The sequence below is a fragment of the Coenobita brevimanus genome, chromosome 16, assembly GCF_032717465.1.
Source record: "Coenobita brevimanus isolate Jiangsu-jjx chromosome 16, ASM3271746v2, whole genome shotgun sequence".
Classification (NCBI taxonomy): domain Eukaryota; kingdom Metazoa; phylum Arthropoda; class Malacostraca; order Decapoda; family Coenobitidae; genus Coenobita; species Coenobita brevimanus.
This window is the reverse complement of record NC_136969.1, coordinates 6,405,508-6,418,924: the sequence shown is the minus strand read 5'-3', so window position 1 is coordinate 6,418,924 and position 13,417 is coordinate 6,405,508. Positions and strand designations below refer to the sequence as shown.

The 13,417-nt window shown below is 42.8% G+C and overlaps 1 protein-coding gene across 1 annotated transcript in view; it reads right to left on the bottom strand.

Annotated features, from left to right (window-relative positions):
• LOC145390895 (uncharacterized) overlaps positions 1 to 13,417 on the bottom strand; it is a 105,138-nt gene that overhangs the window by 89,739 nt on the left and 1,982 nt on the right. Inside the window, exons 2-3 of the mRNA XM_080265634.1 lie at positions 5,434 to 5,509; positions 3,803 to 3,930 (exon numbers count right to left, since the gene is read on the bottom strand). Coding sequence (XP_080121760.1) covers positions 3,803 to 3,930; positions 5,434 to 5,509 — 204 coding nt within the window. The remainder of the gene's footprint in view (positions 1 to 3,802; positions 3,931 to 5,433; positions 5,510 to 13,417) is intronic.

Here is a 13,417-nt window from a genome sequence, read left to right as displayed (position 1 = left end):
ACTTTATTTTCTCATATCTTACTTCACAAAATTGTAATTCATTACTATGGTTTTAAAAAATCTATATATATTTACACTATATACACTTTCCCACACACCAGTGCCTAGTAGCTAAACTCAGTGTGGTACCGAAAAAAGCGCCCAGTGTACAGTGCCACCTTCCACTCGATGCACTGGAAGTTTGTCTCTTTGTGTACAAGTTGCCATTGCTGACTGTGCATGCAGACAATTATTTCCTTGTGGGCGTGTGCCCCAGATTCACCAGACGGTGGTGCAAGAGGTAGTCTGCCTGGAACACCTTAGGCACCACGGCAGCAGTACCCTACATCTTGCATCCAAATTCGGCAAGCAGCTCATGTGCGAGTTCCCTCTCGAACTTGCATAGGGAAATTCCTGTGCCACCAACCTGCTTGAAAATAAATGTGCTTAGCACAATGATATCAAGAAAGTGTAGATGTCCCTCTTGTAACACCTACAGCACGTCCAGACAAAGTCAGTGGCACTAATTTGCATGTCAGACTTATCCATGAGCCACATACGTATGTTGCAGTCATTGACTGTATCTGGCTTGAACGCGGACTCCTTGGTTCTGCAGTGCTGCTTCCCAGTTGCCTGTCTCTAACCCTTGTGAAGGGTGGTAAGCATGCTGACCTTCTGTGTGTAGTGCCAATGCATGCAGTTACCACATTTCTTTGTGAGAAAAGTTTCCTTTACAGTCTTGGCAGAGGAGGCAAAGTATTGTTTCCTGGTGCACATGACAATTCTGTACATTTCTGTTCCACGCTCAAGTAGACACTTTAGTGATGCCGGAGATATGCAGAAATTATTAGTGAACAGGTGGTTATCCCAAAAATACTTATCCATCAGCACTTTCACTACAGCACTTGTGAACCTGTGAGGGTCATTACTGGGAATGTCCACATCTGAGGCCAAGTACATGACAAAGTCCTGTACATGTCGCATTTAGCAGTCACAAACGACAAAGAACTTTACGTCAAAATGATTACACTTGGACGACATGTACAGTTGCGAACAGATGACTCGAGGCCACCTAATCCACCATGTTGGTGTTTTATCTGGTAACAGTGGTAGCTATGAACTTGACCGAGATTCATTGGCTGTTCGGACAAAACAAACCCATTGATAATTTGGCAATGTGCAGTTCTAACTGGTTTCCAATCAATATCATGCAAGTAAACGTATTATTTGTCATACACATGGTAGTTATAGTTATAACCATAGTATTACAACACAGGCATCAAATAGTGGTGCATTCATTCATGTGTGACACACGGGTATCGGTAGTGCTTTATTTGGTTCGACTGATTTCGTGAACCAAACAACCTTTACCAGTTTTCAAGAGATATGCCGTAGAGTTCTCAGCTTCCCCGCAACCTAGCATTATTATCACAAAAATGCCTTCATGCCAGTCATCCCTCACTGTGAACCTCACTTTCGTCGAAGTCTAAATCCGAAGCAGGTGGGAGAGTTAAAGGTTCACACCACAGTAGGCGGAACAGGGGAAGGGGTGTGTGGGAGTTATAAGGAGGGTGGTGGTTGAGGAAGGGAGGGACGAGGTGGGACGTCAGATGGGAGGAGGAGGGGGGGAGGGGGCAGGCGGTTGGCTGCGTTATTAAACGTATATGAGATTAAAAGATTATAATAAGTTTGTTTTGACATACGCAACCAATGTTTGTTTAATATTCAAGTGGTAAAGTCGAACGATTACTCTCTATAAATATTTATCATCATGAACGAACCAATTGGTTCCACCTTCATGCCCCTCCCCATACGTGGCGTCACGTGGTGCCTACGTCACAAACCAAGGTGTTGATGGAGCTGCACACTCGGGATACCCGTGTGTCTCACATGAATGAGCGCACCACTATTTGGATGCCAGTGTTGTAATACTATGGTTATAAATATATCTACCATGTGTACGACACGTTAATAATTATCAGTATAAAACGTTTACTTGCATGATATTGATTGGAGACCAGTTAGAACTGCACATTGACACTTTATCACTGGGTATGTTTCGCCCGAACAGCCGACTGAATCTCGGTCAAGTTCATAGCTACCACTGTTACCAGATAAAACATCAACATGTTGGTGGACTAGGTGGCCTCGAGTCATCTGCTCGCAACTGTACAGTAGTTCCCAACAAAAAACAAGGAGCTCATATTATGACAACCTTCTGGAATGGTCAGAAAAAGCTTGCAAAAGAGTAACTGATCATTGTTAGAATTAGATTTTCCACAGCCGTCGTTGGGGGCATGCTCCAAGTTAAGGAGGAAGTGCAAGAACAGCAGAATGTCAGTGTACCTGTTTTGCAACATGAACTTCCTGAACACAGGCGTAGCTGTGAGGTCATCCAGGATGCAATATTCCTAGAAGGCAAGCATTTTTATGTGTGGCATAGCATGGTAGGAGAAAGTCACTCATACAGTTCACCAACATGTACAGAGACCACTCCCTCATCTTGGAGTTCTCACGAGAACGGAGTTCAAGACAGCATTGGCAGATTACTTGGTGGTGGTTTATCTCCTGTACCAGCTATTCCATAACAGACACTGAAACAAAATGCTGTAAAAAAAAATCATGATTCGTGACTTTCCTCTCGCTAGAAAATCTGCCTGAACGTCTGCCTGTGACTCATCAAAGGCAGCCGCCGCAAGCTCAAATCCTTTCCCCTCCTCCCACCCAAAGATCTCCATTATCCCGACATGCGACCTGAGGGGGCTAGAGTGACAGCCACTTGCATGTAAACCATGTTCCCCTCGGCCTCTTCAATAGTCAGGACGCCCACATACATGGCCCCTTGAATGGAGGGATGGGGAGGAAGAATATGGTGAGCCAGTGGGAGATGATTCATCATCTTTGGTTCCTACTTCCTCGCATAATATATATATATATATATATATATATATATATATATATATATATATATATATATATATATATATATATATATGGCGATGCCTGGGGAGTACGTGGAAGAGATGCTGCGTTATGCAGTTTCCCACGTGGTGACCCATGCCATACTAAGGCACATATGAAAGGCCAGGCTGGGGTGAATTCCCCCGTGATGTACCAGAATGGGGTGATATGGGTGATGGTCACGGTGGAGATACAAGATCATTGTGTAGGAGGCTGAATGGCAGAAATAATGGCATTTATGTTATACATGACCTCAGCCTGCTGGATCCTCAATGTCAGATACTGACGCCTCAAAGGGCTTCCCCAAAGCATCTGAAGGGAAGTCTACAGGCCCTGAAGGGTCATCAGAGTCACTTTTGAGCAATGGCATGGAGCTATGGCAGGAGGCAAAGGAGAGAGGTAGGGGCATGTTGTTCTCCATATGGTAAGTCCTCCCCACTCTATAATGATACTATCATCTCTAGTGCTCTCCCTGTCGCACTATCACCCAATTCCTTCCCTGCACAAGTGGGAGGATTGGCAGGGTTGGAGGTGGCAGGGGCCATGCGGCCTGCCAATTGCCGGTGACTTACCTCCTGTATGCCTATGCCATGCACTGGCCACCATAGAAAATGGGTATGACTTCAAACATGGGTGAGAAACACAAAACGAATATGCCAGTCTCTTGGGTGGCCGTAAACACCTGTTTTTGGACGGACATGTCAGTCATCTGGGCTTCAGGAGTTAACCCAACTAACTTATCCTATCATAACATAACAACCTAGTCCAGCTCAGCTAACCTAACCCAGCCCAAGTGGCATCCCCCAACCAACGTAACCAAAATTAAATAAATCTAATTTTATCAAACCTGACCTGAACTAACCTGATGCAAGGACAGTTTGGTGTGTCATAACCTCTCGTAGGCAAGCTTAGGCTCTTGTTCTTGGAAGTGACTTGTTCCCCAGTGTTACTGTGAATGTGGTTATCATTGCTGTTCTCCTGGGCATCGTTCTGCAAGTATGTAGTAAATGTAATGAATAGGAGGGATGGTACAGCCAAAAGTTCGCCGAAAATCCTCTGTCATTATTTATTTATTTATTTATTTATTTTGTTACCAGAGATGAACAAAGAAAGGAAAAACAAATTTTAAACATGACTACCCGTCATCTGCGAGACTGGTAGACTGTAATAATACTGTTAGATGACAACTTGACTATTATGTATCCATCCTGGATGACTGCCAATTCTGGTTGAGTAAAATGTGAACTCACGTTGTGACTCTAAACAACTTATATTAATAACTTTTCCTTCTTCAATCAATTCTTTCTGAGATTTGAATTTTCAACACAGACAGACACACACAGATACATTTCTTAAAAAATAGTGACCTTCAACTTCATGTACCTGGCTCAAAATCTATACACCAGATTACAAATGCCACCCATTCATAAAAAATCTGTTACACTTGGACCTGAGCTTCTGTACTGAAGTTTGAGGGGAACTGTTCTGGGTAAGAGAGTCCCAGAGAGAAGCAGTTCAGGGAATAAAGACATTCTCAAGAATAAAAATACCCCCGCTAATACCAATACACCAGTCCTGTATGAGACAGCCCTAGCATGTATTCAATATGGACGGTGGGTGTTAGCGCCGAAGTGGTGACATGTAGAGGTGTCTGGTATGTAGGAGGACTGCTGGGCCTTGATAGCAGGCTGTGAAGCCTATGCCCAGAGTCGGACACATTAAAAAAAAAAAAAAAAAAAAAAAAGTTCTGCAGTGACAGTGTGACAGTCAATTCAACTGCACTGCCAGAGTCCCTTGTAGCATGGGAGAAGACATGGAGAGGTGACACAATGGCTGAGCATTTGCCAGAAAAGTATCCGTAAAATAATGCAAAGGAGGCGACATTCCATCTTACTTGTAATGGAGACAGTTCATTTGTAATTGAAGGATTATTAATTATTCTGACAACTTTGTTTTGACCTTTTTACAGTAGTTTTAGCACAACTCTCCACATCCACTCCACAGGGGTGTGCACTATTCGAGATTAGAGCCCACATGACTCTTGTAAATTATACCAATCAGTCCGTCAGTAAAGCAGTTATGAATTCTATACAATAATCCAAGTTTCCTTGGGGTGGCTTTAGCAAGTGATGTAACGTAAGAGGTCCAACTGAAGGTATTGTTAGGTGAAACACAGAAAATTTCAATACTTTGAGAGGTGGAAATAATGGTTGCATTGAAGGTAACACTGGAACCAGGCAATATCAGTCTACTAGCAAATTATATTTAGTTTATCCATAATAATGAAAGTATTATTTCGTCCCCATTCCGTCTTGTTTTATGAAAATTATGGTTCTGAGTTGGGGGTTAGAGATACCAAACTTTGTGAATGGGTGGTCAGGTGTGAAGGACCTATGAAGTGTTGATACATCTCCTTATGAGTGAATGGGATTACGGGTAACAGACAACAGATCAGTAATATGAATAAGGACAAGGGTAGAAGCCAGGACTAACCATTGTGGCCACACCGGCATTAATTGAGTAGAAAATGAAATACTTGTATACATTATCTACCTTTACTCTTATCTTTCTGTTCATGAGATATGAGATCAGTGGGCCAAAAGAATGTAAGTAATTCCAAGTGAGTTTAGATAACAGGGAATGGTGCCACACACTGTCAATAGTTTTGGAAATATCAAAGGCTACTGCCTGGGTTTTTCCATGCAGTCCATGAGTCAACTGACCGATGGACTGTATAAGTAATGACACTAATTGTGTGAACAGTGGATCTTTCTTGGCGAAAACCATACTGTGTCACTAATTAAATTGTTAGATTCAAGATGTCTAACAACATACTTATGAATGACAATCTCAAAAACTTTACCAAGAGAAGGTGTGATAGCTATGAGTCTGTAGCCAGAAGGTTCAGAGAAACTTTCTTTCCTTGGAAATGGGTAGATGTTAGCTTCTTTCCAAGAATTTGGAAATTACAAAGTATGTATGCATTGTCTGACATATTTAGCAAGAACAGGAACAATTTGTGGAGAATACTTTTTCAAAGTTGTCAAAGGAATTGCTTCTAGACCTGAAGTTTTGTTGACTGGGACATTGTCTTGGATAGATTTTACATATCTAGTCTATATCTTTAGTGAGGCAACTTGAGAAGAGTCAAGTTCCAGTACAGGAACGTTCTGACTGACATCCTCTTAGGTAGGATTTCTAGCAAATGCACTAGCAAGAATGTTAGCTTTTCCACATGATCATTTACACTGTTTCTGTCTGAAGATTTTAGTGGGAGAGTGGGTAATGACTTGTTGAAATTACAATTTAAAAAAACTGAGAGTTGACCAGAATTTTCTGTTGTCATTTGGACCATTTCAATATTTGGATGTTTGATTGTGAATAAAGTTTGACTTGGCGAGACTTATTACTGTTTTCGCGTGGTTTCTAGCCATTTTAAAGTGACTGAGGGATTCTATAGCTTTCTACTTGAATAAGAGTTTTATGCAAAAGACTTTTGGGTCGTTGCTTGGGCACAACTGCAGTCGAACCATTTTGGGGAGTTTGATCTTTTAGTAAATTGTTTAAACGGTATGAACAATTCTATACCAACCTGTATTAAGTCTTTAATGTGGGACTGGGCAAAACTGATGATCAGTAGAGAAGAAAGACTGCCATGGAATATCAGCTAGATAATTTCTGAATCTGTCCCAGTCTGCCCTATCAAAGTGCCATCTGATCTCCCTGGCTGGTTCAAAGCGGAGAGGTTTGGAACGGCTGACGATGAGAGTGTGACAGAAGGATTCAAGTAGTGACAGTACCTCTGCCCAGTATTTATGTGGATCATTTGTCAGGAATAGGTAAAAGAGGTAAGTAATATGGTCAGGATTATCAGTTATTCTGTTTTGTTGTTTTACCTGTTGTGTGTGATTAAACGATGCTGCAAACAATTTGCATTTTTGAACACCATTGTTAATCCTGGCAGAACGCAGAAATCATGCTAAATCACGGACGTTCGAAATCACCTAACACGGTAATCTTAGTAATATGGGTGACGTTAAGGCTGACCAACAGTGTGGATGTGGAATCAAATACGCTGGGTTCTGATTAGACATCGGGGGAGCACTAAACTACACAGATATATTCGATTATATTAAGGATATTTAGTCTGTACACTGAGTAATCAGAATTAGCGGAAATGAAGTTCATAACAGTAGCAATTGCATATTCAGATTTAGTACAACAACAAGTGCCATCCTTGTTGCAGAAGTTAATGAGGAGATGGTAACCAGGAAAACTGTGTAGGAAAAAGATATCCCTTTCATATTTCTCGTTTCTCCCCAAATAACAAAGTATATCCTTTATTTTCACTCTCCATTACTGTGAGCTTCATACTGCTGTCACGTAAAAATAATTTTTGTAACATCTTCCATTGCCTTAGCTGGCAGAGAGATGTCGGCATCCTTTAGCTCATGACTGCACATCTGTTTTTGTAAGTACAGTACATAATTGCTCTTCCAGTCCAGCTATTGATTTTGTTGGTCGCTTTCTACAGTAAAAATGGGGGCTGGCGAAAAATGCATGTATGCCTTAATGACAGCCAATCGGCACCAAAATTTGCTTCCTCCTCCTCCTACTGGCAAATGTATTAAGTTGTGTTTCAGCCAATTTAATTTCTTTCAGGTCCTTTTAGCTCTGCCCGACTGATTCAGCATATTACAGAGTAGATCTGATCAAAGACATGAGGACATACGCAAAGAAAAAAAAAAAAAAACTGCGATGCAATATTTTCAAAATATGAGATTATTTCTCCTACAGTGAGAAGAGTAGAGGAGTATGACATGGGAAGTATACACTTTATAGATGGGTGTTGTGGGTCAGCCGGTAAGAAGTCATGGATTTCTCCTAGAATTTCTGTGGAGGCAGGGGACAACAGTGGTTATGACAGACGGAAAGAAATGGGTAGAATGAGTTGAGATATACTGTAGTGGGTGGTAGAACAGGGTGGGATGAGTAGGCCCTCTGAAACCAGGCATGGTACGTTGGACAGTACTTGTGGTGTTCAGTATATAAGCCCGGCCCTTCAAAAGTCATGGCTAAACTACATATTCTGTTTTCTTAGGGGAAGGAGAGAAGGAGGGCGTTGTTAGTTAATGCCTCCCCATTCACTTCTAAAAGTGTGGTGAATAATAAAAAGATGCGTGGCCTGCTGTGGGTTGCCAGAGGTCTGCAAGCTGACAAATTACTCGCATTTGTTTGTGTTCACTTCTCTCCAGCCAAATTTTTGTGATAAGTATACAATACATTCTCTGTATATATTATATATCAGGAGGCTATGCACAATGTTCTTACGACATTGTAGACTACATTGGTGCTGGGGCACGGAGGAAGGGGGGGGGGCGCACCAGTTAATACCAGTGACGCTCCTCGTCAGTCTAAGTGACAGAGATAAACTTACTTATAGACCGGTCCCTGGGACGGTCCAGCACATTGGGTGGACTGGGAGAAGAGAAATGGGCAGGACGAACTGACCTGATCGTTGTCCAGTGCATGGACAATAATTGGAAGAGTTGCAAAGATACATGAGGAAGAGTCTTTTAAAATGCTATAACTAGTGCAGTCAAAAATAATATTAATAATGTTGATATGCAGTTATTTATGTGCATTCAGAGAAAACATGGAAACTGCATACCCAATCCTACGATATGTGTGCCGATTTCTTTGAAATCTATCTGCCCATTTTACCCTGTTGGGTGTGGAGAGTATCACGCTCCCCAAATACCACATTACTCGTATGAATGACAGTACATTGTACAGCATGTACAAATATTTAAAAGCTGTATCTGCCCTCCTTTCACTATTGCTGAGAATCATTGATTTGGTGAGGAGGGGGGGTTGACCTAAAAATCATGGTCGGGAAATAGTATGTAGTGGAAGATCTTCCCAGTAACCTGACAAACTTGCCTGGTGGATTTCATTCAAATCCATCAAATAATCCACAAAGATTTAAAAACACACACACATACTTAAAGATGTCCTTCTACAACAGAAGACGACAGCCAATATACTAAGATGATGTGTTTCTCAGTCTGTGGTGCCAACGTGTGTTACTGTGTAGACCAGTTAATGACCTGCAAACTTTCCCACACAGTTGGCATGTCAACTCTGGGTTTGCTGGGAGAACTCTGTTTTGGTTGGCCTCCATTGGCCATGCTCTTCTCAGGGCAGGTTCCGAGCTTCTTTGGAATGAATGGTTCTTTCGCTGCAGAGGGCTCACCATCGTTTTCTGTCTGAGGCATTAGTTTGAAGACCTTTAGTATGATGTATTTCTTCAGGGTTGTCCCTATATGATGTTTATATCTCTTCTGTTCCCCATGGTTATGACGTGCTGCAGGGAGTTGGCCATACAAAACCTGGAGAGGAAGGCAGTGCTCAGGCGTGCAGAATACGTGTCTGATCCATCTAAGTTGATTTTTAGCCAACATGGTTCCAGTGCTGGTTGACTTTGCCCGGTCGAGAATTGTGTTAGACTTTATCCTACCACGTTAGTCCTAGGATGCTCTGTAAGCATCGAATGTGAAAAGACTTCAGCTGTTTGATGTGATGCTGGTAAGTAAGCCATGATTCAGCACCATATGAGACGGAGAGGCATACAACTGTATTTACTGATACATTCGTCTCGATTCTCAGGTTGGTGTTTTCAAAGACTTTGGATCTGAGTTGCCAAAAACAAGCTGGGGCATGGATGATTCGTACAAAGACTTCTGAATTAATGTTATGTTTATCTGCGTGCACACTTCCAAGGTAGGTGAAATTCTTCACCTGTTTTACATTTTCGTCATTTATCTGAAATGCAAGAGGCTCTGCTGCCTTTTTTTTTGTCTGAGATATTTTTTCTGTTTTGCTGACATTTATTCGGAGCCTCACTGCATGGTATATGCTGTAAATGATGGTGAGAGACCGTTGTAGGGCTTTGGGGGTATGTGCAAGGACAGCACAGTCAACATATTGCTGCTGAAGGAAATGAGCTATTTCAGTCTTTGATTCTGCTTAAGTTACCTTCTAGGTGGAACTGGATTTTGATTTCATCATCAGGTTTCACATCTTGGTGACTTAAAAGGGTGGCTGGAGTGAGACAGATGTTGAAAATGACAAAAATCAGGACACATCCTCGTTTTACGCTCACAGCCACACTGAAGGGTTCGGATTTGCTCCCACCTATGGACACACAAGCATTCATGTCGTCATGCATTCTCTTTAGGATGGTAAGAAATTTGTCTGAAACTCTAAATTTCGAAACAGCATTCCATAACAGTTCTCTGTTGACAGTTTCACATGTTTTTGCAAGACTCGATGAATGCAATATACAAGTCACAGCTCTGCCAGAGGAGTAGACTGTAGCACCAGTCGAGCAGGGCAGTACTCCCGAGGTGGATGGAAAGCTGATGACAGGGAGTGCTGGAGCTCCCGTTTCATCAGCCCTCAGGACTAGTTTCTGACCATCCCCCTTTGCTGAACTTTTCAGTGTCTCAGTTACACAGAGAGTAGGCCACCATGCTCTCCAGTACAAATTTCTCTAACTATCTTCACCAAACTACATGCACAGTACACACTACACTTCCTATTCAAAATTCACCAAAAATGGCGTCGATTCATCAAGCCTCGGAGTCCCCAGGGAAGGGGGAACCATAAGTGCCCCCGCCATCTGCCCCTCTCCCGGTGACGACTCGAGGTGCCTGGAACCACTGTCTGACTCTCTTCTTCTTCATTTCTGCAACATTCGCGGCCTTTCATCTAACTTTCGCTCTGTTGAGCACCACCTCTCCTCCTCTAAACCTCACCTTCTTTTTCTAACGGAGACTCAGCTGTCTGAGGCAACTGACAGCAAACCCTTTTCTGTATCCTCCTACTTTCTCTATAATCATTTCAAAGCCAAAGGTGGCTGTTGTGTATACATACGCAATGACTTATCTTGCTCTCGTGTTCCTAAACTTGATTCTTCTGAATTCTCCACACTCTGGCTTCGGCTTTCCTGTCATTCTCTGACTAAATATATCTGTGCTGTTTACTTATCCCCTAATTCTACTGACTATCAAAAATTCTTTGACTATCTTCCTTCTACGATGGAACACATTCTGTCCATTTCTCCTTTCTCTGAAATCTCCATTCTTGGAGATTTCAATGTTCACCACCACCTTTGGCTCTCCTCTCCTTTCACAGATCCACCTGGTGAACAAGCCTACATCTTTTCTATCCTTAATGACCTAGAGCAGATTGTACAGCACCCTACCCGTATCCCTGACCGCCTTGGAGAGAGCTCCAACATACTTGACCTCTTCCTCACAACTAATCCTTCTGCTTACTCTGTTAATCTTTTCTCTCCGCTGGGCTCCTCCGATCACAACCTTATTACCTTAACCTGTCCTATCACTCCGGTACGGCCTGTGGACCCTCCAGGGAAACGTCGTCTGTGGCATTTTGGAGCCGCGGACTGGGAGGCCCTCAGGCAGTATTTCTTTGGTTTTCCCTGGAATGATTATTGCTTCCATGGCCGTGAGCCATCTGAGTGTGCCTTGCGCATTACGGAGGTTATTCTCTCGGGCATGGAAGCATACATTCCTTTCTCATATCCTTTGACTAACGCAAGGAAGCCTTGGTTTAATCACGCTTGTTCTAATGCTGTCCGCAACAAGGAGAAGGCCTACAAAAGGTACCGAAGCCAACCCACCCCTGAATCACATCATCTTTACATTTCTGCCCGGAATCGTGCTAAGTCTGTTCTTCGCTCTACTAAAAATGATTTCATCCATACTAAATGCTCTCAACTCTCCAACTCGAATTCTTCCCGCTCCTTCTGGCACCTTGCCAAAAATCTTTCTAACAACTTTATCTCATCATCCTTCCCTCCCCTTTTCTATTCTGATGGTTCTGTAGCTATTTCTTCTACTGATAAAGCAGATCTCTTCACACAGACTTTCTCCTCCAATTCCACCTTAGACGATTCCGGTGCTGTTCCTCCATCACTTCCCCCCTCTGACTTCCTCATGGCTGACATTAAAATTTCTTCAGTTGATGTATTTTCTGCCATCACTGGCCTCAGCACTAACAAGGCATATGGGCCTGATGGGGTCCCTCCTGTTGTTCTCAAGAACTGTGCTTCTGTGCTTACACCCTCCCTAGGCAAACTCTTTCGCCTTTGTCTGTCAACTTGTACCTTTCCTTCTTGCTGGAAGTTTGCTCTCATTCAGCCAGTCCCAAAGAAGGGTGACCACTCCCAACCCTCCAACTATCGTCCAATTGCTTTAACGTCCTGTATTTCAAAAGTTTTCGAGTCAATTCTTAATAGAAAAATTTTAAGGCATCTTTCCTATCACAATCTTCTTTCCGATCGTCAGTATGGGTTCCGTCAGGGACGCTCCACTGGCGATCTTCTCACCTACCTTTCAGACTCCTAGTCATCCTCATTTCGGGACTTTGGCGAAAGCTTTGCCATTGCACTTGACATCTCAAAGGCTTTCGATCGAGTCTGGCATAAATCTTTAATTTTCAAACTGCCCTCCTACGATTTCTATCCTTCTATCTGTGCCTTCATCGCTAGCTTCCTTTCTGGTTGTTCTATAGCCGCTGTTGTAGACGGCTATCGTTCTTCTCCTAGATCTATCAACAGTGGTGTTCCTCAGGGCTCTGTCCTATCACCAACTCTCTTCCTTTTATTCATCAATGATCTTCTAAGCCGTACATCTAACCCTATCCACTCATACGCTGATGACTCCACCCTTCACCTCTCCATTCGGCTCCCGCAACGCCCATCTCAACAGTTACTTCAACAAACAAGGGATGAGGCTATGGCACACCTAATGTCTGACTTGGCTCGTATCTCTGACTGGGGTAAAAATAATATGGTTGTCTTTAATGCATCTAAGACTCAGTTCTTACACCTATCAACCTGACAAAATCTTCCACAGGTATACCCACTAATGTTTAATAATATTCAGCTTAATCCTGCATCATCCTTGAACATGCTTGGGGTTTCATTTACTCGGGATTTATCTTGGAAAGATCATATTACATCTCTTGTAAAATCTGCTTCCAAGAGATTGGGTGTGCTAAGCCGACTCCGCTCTTTCTTTACCCCTGCACAATTGTTGACTCAATAGCCGGGTTTTATCCGCCCCTGTGTGGAGTACAACTCTCGTGTGTGGGGAGGCTCCCCTCATACAGCTCTTCTCAATAGGGTGGAGTCAAAGGCTTTTTGTCTCATTAACTCTCCTCCTCTTACTGACTCCCTTCAACCTCTGTCTCTTTGCCGCACTATTGCATCTTTATCTCTTTTCTATCGCTACTTTAATGGTCACTGCTCCTCTGAACTGTCTGCTTGCATTCCTCCATCTCTACGACGGGCGCGTAGCACCCGTCTGGCAGCAAACTCTCATCCCTTTTCTGTCCAACTCTCTAATGCAAGAGTTAACCGTTACTCCCAGTCTTTCATTTATGCAAC